The sequence below is a fragment of the Parasteatoda tepidariorum genome, chromosome 5 (genome assembly GCF_043381705.1).
Source record: "Parasteatoda tepidariorum isolate YZ-2023 chromosome 5, CAS_Ptep_4.0, whole genome shotgun sequence".
NCBI classification, from domain to species: Eukaryota; Metazoa; Arthropoda; class Arachnida; order Araneae; family Theridiidae; genus Parasteatoda; species Parasteatoda tepidariorum.
In genome coordinates this window covers 85,700,833-85,716,612 of record NC_092208.1, presented here as the reverse complement: position 1 = coordinate 85,716,612, position 15,780 = coordinate 85,700,833, and the positions used below count along the sequence as shown (strand labels likewise).

At 30.7% G+C, this 15,780-nt stretch overlaps 1 protein-coding gene across 1 annotated transcript in view; it reads left to right on the top strand.

Annotated features, from left to right (window-relative positions):
* The window catches only part of LOC107457273 (cGMP-inhibited 3',5'-cyclic phosphodiesterase 3A), a 57,039-nt gene extending 49,104 nt beyond the window's left edge, over positions 1-7,935 (top strand). The window contains exons 12-15 of the mRNA XM_043047595.2: positions 1,020-1,194; positions 3,386-3,448; positions 3,533-3,666; positions 7,339-7,935. Of these exons, the coding sequence (XP_042903529.1) occupies positions 1,020-1,194; positions 3,386-3,448; positions 3,533-3,666; positions 7,339-7,374 (408 nt within the window). The 3' untranslated portion in view covers positions 7,375-7,935. The remainder of the gene's footprint in view (positions 1-1,019; positions 1,195-3,385; positions 3,449-3,532; positions 3,667-7,338) is intronic.
* The last annotated feature ends 7,845 nt before the right edge of the window (positions 7,936-15,780 follow it).

Below are 15,780 nucleotides of genomic sequence, written 5' to 3'. Positions count from 1 at the left end.
CGTTTAACATGGTGTAGGACATCTTAGACGAAATTTGTTCAGCTCTGTTTTTATTGCAATTCTAAGATTTTAAGTTACTATTTCTCCTTGCAATGCAAATTAAATTGACCAATCAATTTTGCATCTTACAATTATTTTATTGTTTGCTGGTCAAAAAATTGCAGCATCCATGTTAAAGTGAATGACCGAAATCAAGTGAATGTTGACTTTCACCGATGAATGTCAACAATCACATGGTCACTTTGGTGAAAGTACGAAATATATGTTATATCCCATTTGATATTAATGTATTCATTAATGTTATTATATTTATTCGCTGTTTTAATATCTTCTGCGGATAGATTAGGAGAAACACCAGTGTTCAGAGTACCGGTTAAATGCATACCGCACTGTGGCAGTTAACTTCAAAAACTCATTGGTGTAAGGTATACCGGGTAAATGTATACCTGGCAGTGGCACTGAATCTTAAAAAAACTCTAATGCAATATATACCGGGCAAATGCAAACCGGGCAGTGGCACTTAACTAAACCTAGTATATATTTCGGACATTTATCAGAGTAACTATGTGATTGTCAACATTCACCGGTGGAAGGCAACAACCACCGATTTCAGTCACTCACAGTAGCATTCATAATGAACCATTTATACAGTTTTAACTGTCCATACACTCATAGTAGATATTCAATTTTAAAAAAATTTCTTTTTTTTTTTCGTTTTTTACATATTTAAATAGCTTCTTTAAGTAAAAAGAAAAATTAAAATTATGTTGTGGACCTTCAATATTTTTGGTCAGTTTCCTGGTTAATATTATTTCATCTCAAGGCCTGGTTTCTTAGGACAGGACGCCGTCAGCTGGAAATCAGCGCTAACCTCTGATTGGTCCANTAAACTCATAGTAGATATTCAATTTTGTCTTTTCTTTCGTTTTTTACATATTAAAATAGCTTCTTTAAGTAAAAAGAAGGTTGTGGACCTTCAATTCCTAATCGACATTATTTCATCTCTGTTGAATTTTCAGGGAGACGAAGAGAGATCTTTAGGCTTTCCTATTTCTCGGTACATGGACCGTGAGAAGCCGCAACTGGCCAAACTTCAGGAATCCTTCATTGGACACCTTGTAGCTCCTCTATGTCGTAGTTATGCTGAAGCAGCCCTTCTTCCTGGAGTATGGGTACGGCTCTCACACGATCAAAGTAAGCTTTTTTACTCGAAATTATTCCATGATGGAAACAATCTTTCTTTTAATAGCAAATGTTTTGGGGAATTTTACATGGCAAAACTGTTGGTACAGTTTGAAAGATCCTGCGCTTCAAGATTTTAGAAATGGTTCATTTTTAACCATGCAAAATTTGCATCAACCAAAATCAAGCTTATTTCCTTCAGTACTATAATCCAAAAAGCATTCTTGTATTGATATTGTAATCTCTTACCTGCCAACTTGAAAAAGATTTCACAAAGTGGCAGTAAAACAACAATTAAGTTGGGAAGAATTTTCTGAAGATAAAACTAGTAAGGCATCTATAAGCATAACTAACCAATAGATCTTACATATATTTTACATTTTTTAAATTAATGATACATATCTTTTAAAGTAATGATTCGTCGCGGTAATTTTTTAAAAAAAAAATTGAAACTTTAAACTTCAATATTTAATACGCCAAAACGCTAATGTTGCTCCCTACCACAATGAAAATTATTTCTCAACGACCGTACAAGTTGGCAGCTATGCAATCCTATAGAATGATTTATCTATTGTTGCCCATATGGCATTCAAAAACTGATAATCTTTTTCAATAGCACAATAATTAAAATATATATATATATATATTTGTATAAATATTTCAATCCTAAGAAATAAATTCAATATTGTTGGTATTAAAGTTAAAAGGAAATCAATCCCATCTTTGCATGGGTAAAAATGATATTTCTAATCTAAAAGCTTTAAATGTTTCAAATTGTGCCAACACTTTTGCCAAATCTTCTAAAATATTTGATGCTGAGAGAAAAATTGTTTCCATAGAGTTAGTACATAAGTTTTTCCATTATTTTGATCGATTCCTGTATTATTTTATATTATAGTGTACTGTACTGTACTGTATTGCATTATTTTATAGATTATATTATTAGCACTAGAAGCGCTGTTGGGGTCATTGTTGATACTTATTTGCTATATTTCATGTTGTTTTTAAAGATACGTGTGAGCTATGAAGCTTTTTTTCTTTTACTTTCCCAAACTGTTTCTATGTATACTGTATTAAAGTTTCATGCGTTTATGTTGATTATTAAAATAAACAGTCATAGAAATACCTGTACAGCCAAAAGGGGTCATTTCGTAGCTTGTAAAAAAACGTTCATTTTTGAAGTATCATGGTATTACTCGCTTACTTGATTCCTTACTTGCTTGCTACCTTACTTAATGGCACAAATCAACAGGCTAAAATTTTTATTAAAATAATTTTTTAAAATATGCCTTTTATATTAAATGAAATAATAAATTTATGAAAAATAAAATGTAACCAATCAATAAACAATTATGTTTCTTTTTAATTATTAAGGATTTAGACAGATATACATCACAAATTAAGAGAATCCGACTACTACGGATACTCCGAAGTTTCCGAAAATATTTTTCGTAATGATAGTAAAGTCAATGTATTTATTTTTTAATAAACTGGAACTTTGTCCTCCAATAAACACCAGCAATTTAAACAGACATATACAGTTTGTCTACGGTAAGAACTCCTCCCGCCACAAAGTCTAAGGTCGTCTGCTGCTGTGGGAACAAGAATAGCGCATTTCAGGTAGGGTAGCTTCTTTTCACTCTAGAGCTAACACAATAGGGCGAAGAAAAAGATTCCCTTTCTCTCGCCAAAACCTGTCCTAGTATGCAATGACCCCAAACCCCTACTTGAAATATTTATACCTCGTGACCATAGTCACCGCCATGGTTCCAGGCGCTATCTAGGGGAGTTCTTACTTTAGACAAACTATTCATAAGGTCATTAGGAAGAATGTCTAAGCTCTTGAGTTCTAATAAAAAAATTTCTTAAAATTCAGTTTCAAAAAATTCTGCTTTAATTTACCACCAAAGAAAAAAAATTCGCAGCAGCCTAAAAATGTGCGAATATGACGCAATATAACGAACAAGTATATAATAGCGAAAGATAAATAGATAAAATGGTAGAAGATAAAATTGTGTATTAACAAATATTTTAGTGCCGCCATCTATGGATCCGTAAATTAACTACACAGTTAAATTAGGCTTAATTGTGTATTGGGACGATCCCTATCTTATATTGAATTACTTAAAAGTATTCTTAAAATGTATATTAAGAGTGGTGATTAAAGAACACCCTCGATATTCCTGTCTTTTTATTGCTATAGGTGCAGAAGAATTATCAGAAGATGATTTAGATCTTCCAAGACGGGTAGAAGAAATAATTATAGGTAAAATTCACATTTCTAAACAATTTTATTTCCATAAAATGAATTTGTCGCAAGATAAAAAGTACTATGAGAAATGCATTGCAGGTGGTAAACAAAAGAAGCAGCCACTTTCGAGAGTGAGAAGAAAAGTTGTCCATTGTCAACAAACTAAAAATCTTCAAGACAATTACGACTACTGGATGGCGGTACAGAGGAGGGAAGAGGAACAACAAAGTCAGGTAAATTAAACTTCAGTCTCTTAAATAATCTTAACCTAAGAACCACGTCCATTTTGTTCCAAAGAATTCAAACTATTCCTAAAACTAGATTTCCCTTTAGTATTAAAAATCAAAACGTCTGATTCCTTCTTCGGGCTTGTGTCATTGAAATATTTTGGTACCGTCATGTGGGGCTACTTTGTGCAAATTCGAATTTGGCACTTTTCAAGTGCTGCTATTCAGTATTATGTTTTTATCACGTTAAAAATTTTTGGAATTTGAAGATAGAAGTCTCCTCTATTACTACAAACATTTTTTCGAATTTTAAAACAATCTCAGAGTGTGTTTTGTTTATCCAATGTCAACAACTTTCCGAGAACGTCGGACGTCGAAAAGTGTGCGTGGAAACTTTAGCTGTGAAATGCAAAGACGTTGATAAAACAATTGTCGTAAGTGCAAAATTTTTTATTTATATATTAATAAACAATTATATCATGTTAGCGTTAAAAAAATTTGAAAATTAATAACAAATAAACGGAAAATGAAAAAAAATGCACTTTGGGGCTACTTTGTGCAAAGTTTCATTCGTTTTTTTTTTCGACAGAAAAATGGTCAGACGTTATAAAAAAATACCTGGAACGAGAAACTACCGTGATTACACTTTAGAAAAGCTGCAACAATGTTTGCAAGCAGTTGCTGGTGGTATGTCGATTGCAGAAGCTTCTCGGAAGTACAAAATCCACAGAAATACTATCTCTAATAAAATTCACAAGAAACACGTGAAACTTCCTGGTAAACTATTATTTTTCTTCTACAAAGATTTTTCTAATGAATTAATCAAACGATTTAACACATAAAAATATATTTTATAGGACATCAGGTGATTTTGACAGAAACTGAAGAGCAAGTTCTGTCATGTTCATTCAAGCATGTTATGTTCAAATTTATCAATATTATAAATGTTAATGAATATGTAATAATTATTATTTTTGAAATTTCATCCATTTCAATGTTCAAAAATGTATATGGTTTCCTTTTGTTTAAACTCAAATGTTTTGAAATAAACATTCTTTTTAAGAAAAAATTCTTTATAAAAAATGGTTTTTTAACGCTGAAAATTATTTTCAAACTAATATCTTTACATATCTTGATGTTTTTGTTATTAAAAATGTCAACAATTAACTTTTTTAACAATTTTATATCAATATTTTACTAAAAACATGATTATTAAACTGAATTCCTATCGCTGCACAAAGTAGCCCCACTTGGGGGCTACTTTGTGTAAGGTATGTTTTGTCTTATTATTTGTAAATATTACATACAAATAATGCCAATATTGATCAAATTCACTCGTCTTAGTCCAGTTATGAATATAATATCGATAAATTTTATCAAAGTTTGAATTAACATAGTTTTTTTACATGTCAAAGTTCAAAAACTGCGAAATTCTGCACAAAGTAGCCCCACATGATGGTAGTGAAAAGACTAATGATACATAATTTTTCATCTTTATATTGCTACCACTTCTTAATAGTTTCCAGATAAGTGCAAGCCTGTGTCATTCGAGGTGGAATCGAACTTTCCATTTCAAATTCTGTTTCTTCTATAATGATATTTTAAAATTTCAATTTTAAGAAAATTGATTTTAAGTAAATGTAAAGCAAACCATGAATTTTCAAGTACTGATAAAAATGTTTTCAAGATAACAAAACATGAACAAATTATTTCAAGATTTCTTCCCCTCTTGCCTTAATTTGTTTGCATTTTGATATTTTGAATCTACTTCTTCGGAAACTTCATGCTTTACTGTACGTTTACTTAAACTCGCTTTTCTATGCTTAAAATTATTTTTTCTCCCTCATTATAGGGTACTTTTAATTTGTTAATCAGGGATTAAAATCTAACGGATATGGTTTGTACGCTAATGTTACATTTTTCGGAACATGACCTCACATTAATGTGAATACATGTATTCATATTAAAGTCTCTTTTCCTCATTGAATCTATTATCCTTCAAGGACCTTCTCCGGCATTCAGATTTTGAATCTCGCAAAGTAAGCTTGTTTATAACTGCACTCTGAGCTAGCATGTCATTACAACGGTTAGGCCGTGGTGGAAAGACGATGGCTTACACTCCAATAAAGAGAGACTATTGTCCCTCTTTACCATCTTGTTTCCCAACTGGGAAAAACCAGATTATATAAGACCCGGTGCACCATCTATGAAGATAAATATGGATTTAATTGGGAATGATCTACAAATACCATTAGGAGGCTTTTTGACTTCGAAATTCCTGAGAGAGCTAAAAGACCATTTTGCTGGAACAATTCTGTCCTCAGAACCAAAGCGTGAGAAAAATCCCTCAGAATAAGAAATAATCATGGAGATAGCTACGACTTCACCAGAGACTACAACATTAGCTAACAACAACCGAGCCGAATAAGAAAGCCATGATCTCCAAAACCGAATCACGGCATAAAAGCAACGAGGAACAGCCGGCAAAGAAAAGAAAAAAGATGTCTGCTAACGTGAAGGACTCGTCATCTCAGAACTCACAAATCACCTGATTGATGAGTTCCTCATTATAGGGTACTTCACTTCATGAACTTCAATGAAACAGTTCTCAGTCAAAGTGAAACGTTTCTGCGGTACTTGCAACGTTTGCAATCACTTGCAACAGCCACACGGACAGCTGACCTCACAGTGTTAAGACAAACTGTAAAACAAATTCATGATGGACGGGATAGGGGCCACTTCGTGCTGCAGTTGCCCAGTTTCATAGCACTACTATGACTTTGAAATTACCTTCAAATAGCACCTATTGGGTAAAAAATATGCTAAAAGAAGTTGCTAATTTTAATCTTTTTTAATAGATTTATGCTTCCCTATGACATCCCTATTATCATTCGGTGTTTAAACATAGTGGAAGGCTCTTGTGTATAGAACCGAAACTATACTATGTTCATTTCTGTGCTTTCAATAGTGTAGTTTGAAATTATTGATCAGTGACTCAAATTGTTGATTAGTTTTTGAAGACAATCAATGAAATTTGAGGACTGTCCTCAAGATTTGAGATCGTCTGATCACCTTAATCTAGAGATATATGGCTTAAGAAACCGTTGAACTAGCAAAGGTAGAGGAGGGGAAAGGCATTGCAAGGAGTGAATGCAAGACAAAACATTTTGTAAGAAGCTGGCACTTGCGAGATGATAAGTGGGAATGCAAATTAAAAAAAATTCTTAAATATTACATAAACGACTAAAGCAAATAAATAAATAAAGCACCAACGAAAGAACAGAAATTTTAATCTTTTTCACCCTGGAGATCTCGCCAAACCTCCTCACATCTGTTTCTTACTTCTTTCTTTTACTATCTCTTCCAATCTTATCCCCCTGTTCCTATTGGCTAAACCACTTTGGATGCGTTTTTCTCAGCAATTCTCCATTATCATTTGATGTTTAAACCCTGGGGAACGTTCTTGTGCAAAGAACCAAAGCTATAGGATGTCCATTTCTGTACTTTCATTAGTTAATTAATTCACGTTTTTTTTTCTGTTTTAGTCTACATCGCATAAAGCATACCTTATTCTTTTTTTAAACCTTATCCATTACATAAACGGTTTTTAATTATGGTGACTATAAGAATTTTAAATGTGTAATGTCTCTTTCTAAAGCCAGTCATATGTTGTTCCAGGTTTCCACCATAGGGACCACAGAGCCTTGTACATAAAAAAAGGAACATAAATGTTCAAATCTTTCCCAGGAACTCTCGCAGTGTGGTACAGACGCACACTTCCAAACAGACTCATTACTGGTTATCATGGCGTGCGCAGAACTGTTTGCGGGACAATCCAGAGCTTATTCTTCGTCATCCTTCTAACTCCGATTCAATTCTTTCTGTGATATCCCACCTCTTCAAGGACCTCTTCAAGGACCTATCCCACCTCTTCAAGGACCTGAAAAAGAAAAAAGAAATTTCAAGGCATTCATCAACATCCCAAAGGATTATGGAGACCGCAAAGAAACCTATTTCGAAAGACTCTTTACACTGGCATCAGTGGCGTGGAATATTTGGCAAGATAATTGATTCTTGCGAGCCATCCATTACTTTGAGGAACAACCTATTCTTCTGATTGGCCAACCTGTCCTTCTGTTTTTCGCCATCTATTAATGTCAGAGAGAACGGAGACAACACTCGTTTATATTAGTTAAAGTAGGTCTTGGCGTCGCAGCAGGTACGGCCATAAAATAAAGGCCATTTTTATGGCCTGATAAGACACAAAATGAAAAATCCATATCAAGCTTAATTACCATTTTAGCTATTAATAGGCTTGTTAAGGGGAAAAAAGTCATATCATTAGCATCTTTTTAATAGATGTTATTTATACACATTTATGGACCAGAAATTATTCTAAAATGTTTCGATGATATATTTTTAAAAAATGATAAATATCATTTTTTGGGTGAATTTGTAAAAATTGTCCTTAATGCGTGTCTTTATACAAATTTACACTATAGGTGCAAAACAAAATATAATAAATTTAAAAGAAGTTAATACTAGAACTTGCTGTGCTACATAAAAGCTACTGTAAGAGTTTTTCTAAAATATTTCGTTCAAGCAAAGTAAGGACTGCTTAAGACTTATTTTTTGAAAAAAATTTAATTTTTGCCAAGAACAAAATTTTTTAATAGTTAGTAACCTTAAATTTTCTCTACCTTGAACTAGCAAAGTAATTTACTAACGTTATTTCAATTAATATTCAACATATATTCAAAAATTAGTTTTTAATTAAGATTTGTATGGTGCTTAAAAAAATTTAAAAAGTGGTAACAAACCTGAAGGACTAAAACTATTTAAGAATTTTTATCACCAACGCAAAGTTATAATTATTCGATGTGAAAAAACACAAAGCAAACATTGAGGCTTCTAAATTTAAATCCAGAAATGCAAACTAATAATTATAAATTTGCAACACCTATGGGTTCATATGATCCTTAAAAAAATTCAAAGAGTGAAAGAAATATTAGGAAAGTAAGATGCATTTATAAAGTTCATGTTCAACACAACGCTTAATAATTCCAAATGATCATAACTAGTCTTGAAATCTGATTTTGGATTTAAAAAGGAAAGCTAATGAAAAGAAATTCGCAGCTTTTTTATCAGAATATAACACCAGTATATAATAACACCAGTCTTTAATTTTTAAGAACCGTATGAACCCAGGCAAGACCGCTTTTTAATTTTTTACCTACTTAAGCAAAATGACATCCATCAATTTTTGAAAATTTTTTTTGATTTTGCATAATTTTTTTTCAAAGAAAAAAAAAGAAAATTTTAAATATGATAGAACATTGTTTATAACAAATGACAATTTTAAACAAAAAAAAGTAACAATTTATAATAATATTATAACTATTCTATAAAATGAATTAAATCTGCCAACTTTCTGTAAAAAATTTAATTATTTATGTAAACAGGTCGAATTATAAGTTAATCGATGAAGAATTGCTATGAGTCTGACCGATTTAGAAAATTTGTTCGGAATGAAACTCTTTTTAAAAGAATACTGGGTTCACTCATTGCTCTAATAAGTGTAGCGCAATTATTCAAAATTTGAATATTGACATTTTCCAGTTTATAATCCTTCGAATATATTAAGTTATTAAGGCGCATTTTAAGCCAAAGAGGAAGAGAAGAAAGGATGTCTCGAAACTCCTAGTGTCTCCAAAAACTTTTAGGAAAAATGAAGAAGTTCTGATTTTTTTTAAATTTGCCTTCAATCTGTAAGCTTTTTTCGATATATTTTAAATCAATACTCAAGTTCCCTAGCAGTGCCTTTTAAAAGCTAAATAAATATTCTTTTTAATCTTTTTTAGTTGAAATGCTATTATAAATTTAATAGTAAACAAAATTATGTAAATTATAAGACTAAATTGATTCTTTAATTTTTTTTCAGTTTCAAACTATGAAATATTAATACTATACAATATTTTTAACAAAAACATATGCATTAAACAATAGAATACATTGCAATTTACAACTAAATTCATTTTTGTACTAGCTTCTAAAGTGGAAGCAAATTTTCTGCAGTATTAAAGAAAATTTATTTTTAGGTAATTACATTTATTTATTTACATGTATTTATTTATATTTACATCTATTTATTTATTTATTTACATCTATTTATTTACATTTCTTTACATACATTCATTTATTTATTTACACTTATTTTTTTATTTACATTTACTTATTTATTCACATGTGTAATAAAAAATATACATTAAACTGAAGAATATATTATAATTTACAACTAAATTCATTTTTGCACTGGTTTCTAATGTAAAAGCAAATTTTCAGCAGCATTAAAGAAAATTTCTTTTAAGGTAATTATATTTATTTACATTTATTTATTAACATTTATTTATTTACATTTATTTATTTACATTTATTGATTTGCATTTATTTATTTGTGTGTATTCATTTATTTATTTACACTTATTTATTTACATGTATTTATTTGTTTAACGCTTATTTACTTGTTTATATTCATTTAATTCCTTGAAATGATCACACAATTTAAAATTTTAAATAATTATGTTTTGTTTATTTCATATGATAAATCATAGAGGAAAACGTTTTCATTACATTTCTATTTCAAAAATATTGTATAATATTGCTCCTAAGTATTGAAAAACTTTTGACCTATGCAATGACAACCTTATAACTATGCAATTTCTATTGTAAATACTTAAAAAAAAACTATTAAACTCTCTCTCTCTCTCTCTCTGTTTAAAAAAAACAGAAATCAAAAACATTTTATTTTCAGGTAATTGGGACCAACATTACAAATTAGACGATTAGAAACTTAATACCCTGTATATCCGATTATTGGAGGCTTTCCTCGCAGCTGATTTCTACCAGTTAAAAAAAAGTCGTAGTTAAATGTCATCTCTATATATTTTTTTTATTAAATTGCATAGGAACAATTTGTACGGACAAGGGAAAGATTTAGAATTATTAATTTGTTTTCGTGCCAATATTTTTTTCGAAATTTTAAAATCCGAGCTTTGTAGACTGAAACATTCTTGCTATATTAAGAAAATATTTTAACATCGACCGTACAAGTTGGTAGCTATGTTCAAAATCACTATAATTGATCAGAACTGTATTCTGCGCAATATAAAAGAAATGATTAAAATAGTTTAAAAAAATCTTATACTGAACTACAAAAAAAAATTAAATTAAAGCGAAAAAAAGGAATAGAATGAAGATATAAATGGTATAGTTGAGACCAATTATCGTCATTTTCCTAATTATAATGTTTTTTGTAATTCTCGGTTTTGTGTTTTAGAGATACACATTATTAGAAATTTTTATAGTGTACGCATTTTACTTAAAAAATTATCACCATTAATTATTTTATAACCGGTAGCAATCAGCGCAGTTACTTTTGTATCATTTAAGTTAAAGAGAAAAATATTAATCATTCTTAAGTAAAATTCAGTAAGAATCATCTAAGTTCAAAATTCCGTTATATTTACTTTTTGCATTTTTCATCATACCTTTTTTCTAATCGGCACACCTCTAGTTCAATAAATCTTATAACTGAAATTCAAAATTCGCTTTCTTATGCATAAATTAATTCATTCATGCATAAATTAATGCATTTAATTGAAATAATTGTTGTTATTTCTATTGCTTCCAGCAAGCATGCTTGGCAAACCAAGAGAAATTTCAGTGGCGTCATCTATGGCCAAGAATACGATTTCAGCCACACAGACGTCACAGCACGTTTTGCACAGCGGACCCATTCATTCATCCACATATCGTAATTTTGACCTGAATCAGAGATGGTTCAAACTCCAATTCAGTACCCCCGAGGTATAGATTTCTTGGGGAACTTGGAGGACTTAGAGACCCAGACAGATTTAACGTGCACCAGTCACCATTTAATGCACGGGGTTTNATTTTACTTAAAAAATTATCACCATTAATTATTTTATAACCGGTAGCAATCAGCGCAGTTACTTTTGTATCATTTAAGTTAAAGAGAAAAATATTAATCATTCTTAAGTAAAATTCAGTAAGAATCATCTAAGTTCAAAATTCCGTTATATTTACTTTTTGCATTTTTCATCATAACTTTTTTCTAATCGGCACACCTCTAGCTCAGTAAACCTTATAACTAAAATTAAAAATTCGCTTTCTCATGTTAATATAATACTTGAAATGTTTGTTGTTATTTCTATTACTTACAGCAAGCATGCTTGGCAAACCAAGAGAAATTTAAGGCGGGGGAAGCGTTTTTCGGTGGCGCCATCTATGGCCAAGAATATGATTTCAGCCACACACACACGTCACAGTACGTTTTGCAGAGCTGACCCATTCATCCATCCACATATCGTAATTTTGACCTTAATCAGAGATGGTTCGAACTCCAATTCAGTACCCCCGAGGTATAGATTTCTTAGGGGAACTTGGAGGACTTAGCGACTCAGACAGATTTAACGTGCACCTGTCACCATTTAATGCACGGGGTTTCTTTTGCTGGTGGATTCAAACTCCCGTTCTCACGAACAGGAGACCAGCGTCCTACCAACCAGGTTATCCCGGACCAATACTCGTAATAAATCGTTTAAATAGCTCCTGAGAGAAAGCAATTTAAAAATTCTCAAAATTATTGTTATTGCTTAAAAATTTGTAGATGTATTTCAAATTTCTGATATTTTTACAAAACATGTATATTTTAAGACGATTTTAAAAACATTTCTAACACATAATTTTCAAAATTTTGAAATTAGATGATTCATATACAATAAAGCTTTCAATGAGTAAAATTGGTTGAATAGTTCCTGAGAAATATTGATTTATAAAACGCTAAGAATTATAATAGGTATATAAAGAATTATATATGTCATAGCTTAATTAATCTAGCAATTTACATATAAAATTCCCCACTATTTTATTTAAAATTGTTAAATGTAAATAGTTTTTCCTTCAGCTAAAACGTGTGAAAGCCAACTATAACTTTGCAACTTTTAACATTAAAAAAAAACTTTTTTAATTGCTTTTCTAAACAGGCTATTTTTAACTCAAACAAGTGCCTGTCCAATTGAGGGTTTAAATATTTATGGAAAAAAAAGCATTATAATAAATTTAATTACCTATGAACAAAACAAATGTCGAATTACTTTTCCTAAATACCACACAGTTTTCTAATTTCATTGAATAAAGAGCATAAATAAAATCAATGATAGAAGTGAAATTAATATTTTCATACATATCTACGTGTCAGTATTCGAGAGATGTTCAAATTCTCAGTGAAGCTAAGTATAGACGGAGAATTGTATAGATCTGATTTGTAGTATGATATCGTCTAAGTGGGAGAAAAAAAATGCAAAATTCCTGGATGGAATGTAGTCTCCGTTCTCGCGTCGCACAATGTCAGCGACGTTGTGGTATGTTGATGTAAAAATTTTTAATAAACGTTTCTCGCTCTTCCTAAGTATGTTTAATTTTCTTTCACATTTAAGTGTGCAATTAAAACACTTGGGCAATATAATGAAAAGCTACAGTTCTTTGTTCAGAATTCAGTTTTCTTTATGAAAAAAAAACACGCGTAAGATGTTACTGTAACTTACCAATTTGGAAACTTGTAGATTACCAATGTAGAAACAATACTACTGAACAGTTTGATGTAAAAAATTTCAGCTTTGGAAAAAATGTGGCTTTTCACTAAATTGCCTCCAAGGTTTTCCTTTTCAAAATTTTCAATTCCCTTAGGGGAAAACTCCCAACTTTTACTCTTTTTGCAGAAAATATTTTCCAGAGAAAGTTTCACACGGATCTTTAAAAAAAAATCTGATAGTGGTAATAAATTTACTTTAACCTTTTCCGGAACAACAAGTTTCGATCAAAACTTTTAGTCAGACAGGTCATTAGCAAGTGATAACATTGGCAAGAACCTTTAACAGCACATCATAAGTAAAGCAGCATATTTAAGCTCTTTGTTGCTTAACACTAGGTTTACGGACGTTTCTTATATACCTATCTCTATGAACACGAGTCAATTTGACGCATGAACGAATACATATAACAGCACTTACATAGATGCCAACTTGCTCCGGAGAACTGAAACCTTCAAAATCTGACATCAATTTGTTCTCTCTATTATTGTTTATCGGCAACAGTTGTTTATCGCTTGTTTCATTTGAGATAACGATATCGGATAGCGGAAATAAGTATTGTCGGTGCATTCCTATTTAATATTGATGTGATGTTTGCATGTTTACTCAAAATTTTGTCTAAATTACGATCACGTCCAATTGACGCATATCTGTAGAGATAGATATACCACAAAGAGAATTTCACTATTTCAACGCTTTTGAAGAAAGTAGACTTCAATATATATTTACCTTGATCAATGGATAAAAATCATTACAAGAGATAAAATAAAAATGAAAGCGGGTTTTGTAATTTTCCTTATAAAATTCGAAATGCGTCAAAATGACGCGTCCCGTAAACCTAGTGTTAAAGCGGTTGCTTAACGCTTAAAAGAAATTAGTTTTACAATTCTAGTGTTTTGTAAAATTTGTTGAATTAGCGTTGCCAGGATGGTTATACTGAAAGAGGCCAGCTACTCCGGATACGACAAAATATTTTTTTAAAAAAACGATATAAAACTACAAATTAAAATTTGCAGATTTTCGGTTATTTTTGCCAATTTTTTAAAAGGCTTGACATAGCTTCGACGCAGGCCTGCAACTACTACGCTTTTTGAAAAATGTTTTATAGAGTGGTAGAGATTTAAAAACCAAAGCTTTCAGAAATTTTGCCAATATTTTTAAAGCCTCACCTAATATAAGCTGAAATAAAGTGGCATTGCATATGAACTTTTAAATCATTTATATGTAGTGGTGTGGAAAACAAGCTAAAATGAATAAAAAAATAATACATTAAAACATAAACATGGTTACCGCTAGAATAAGTTTTTACAAAAAGCGTAAAAAGTTGGCAGCTCTGTCGCTGTATCAACGTGGCGTATCGCATAAGTCTTTGAATCATTTGCAAGTAGTGACATTAACACGTTGAATGCCAAGCTAATTTTACACGGTAAGTAACTACAAACTAAATTTGCAAATATTAGACAGATTTTGCCAGTTTTTACAAGATTTAGCATGACATATCTGTGAAAAGTGATGAATTATATAAGCCTACGTATTGTTTAGAAATAGTGGTGAATAAAAATCTACTAAATTGAATTTTTTAAACCAAGAATCACAATTAATAAACTACCACTTGAAAATATTGATTCGCTGTCCGGAGCAAGTTGGCACCTTTGTAAAACTATTTTTGTGTCTTTTATATTGTGTTAATTTCTTCAAACCATTTTAGTAACTATAATAATATTTAAAAAAATTTACTCGAATTATGTGTTTCTAATTATCTTGGCTTCACCGGTGACCCCCATAGTATTCAACGTGCTAATACTTAAATCACATTGGTATTTTCTTACACTGGCAACCTCGTAAGTTTCAAATAAATCACAATTCCTTGATTACAGATCCAAATCAGAAGATTTATGTTACAAATAAATCGCGGTAGATGTGCATTCTTTATCTTTCTTAGATAAATGAAATAATAAAATAATTGTGTAGTCAGTTTTTATTTTTTGGAAGAAAAAAAAGAGCTTCTCTGTAATGCGGAAACAATGATTTAAAGGGTAAAACGTCTCACCACTCCCAGATCCAAAAACAAGACAAGACAACTAAGCCATTTTGAACCTTCTAAAAAGGTGAAAAAATTAACTGAAAATCTGCAAATTTTAGTTTGCAGTTTTCTTACCATTTCTTATAATATTTTATCGAATCCGGAGCAGTTGACATTTCTGAAAAGAACCGTTTTATATGAGCTTGTGAATTGTTATTTATGTACTACGTATATATATCAACAGTGACAATTTAGATAATTGTTACAGCTGATCAGTTAAATCACTTTATCGAATGTACTAAATTGAGGTTCATACTAACATATAGTTTACTAACGATAGACAAAATTTGCTCTCTAAGTGGAAAAGGCAGTATCTTTGGTTTTTTAAACAAAAATTTAAGTTTTTTTTAAATAAAATTTAAAGGC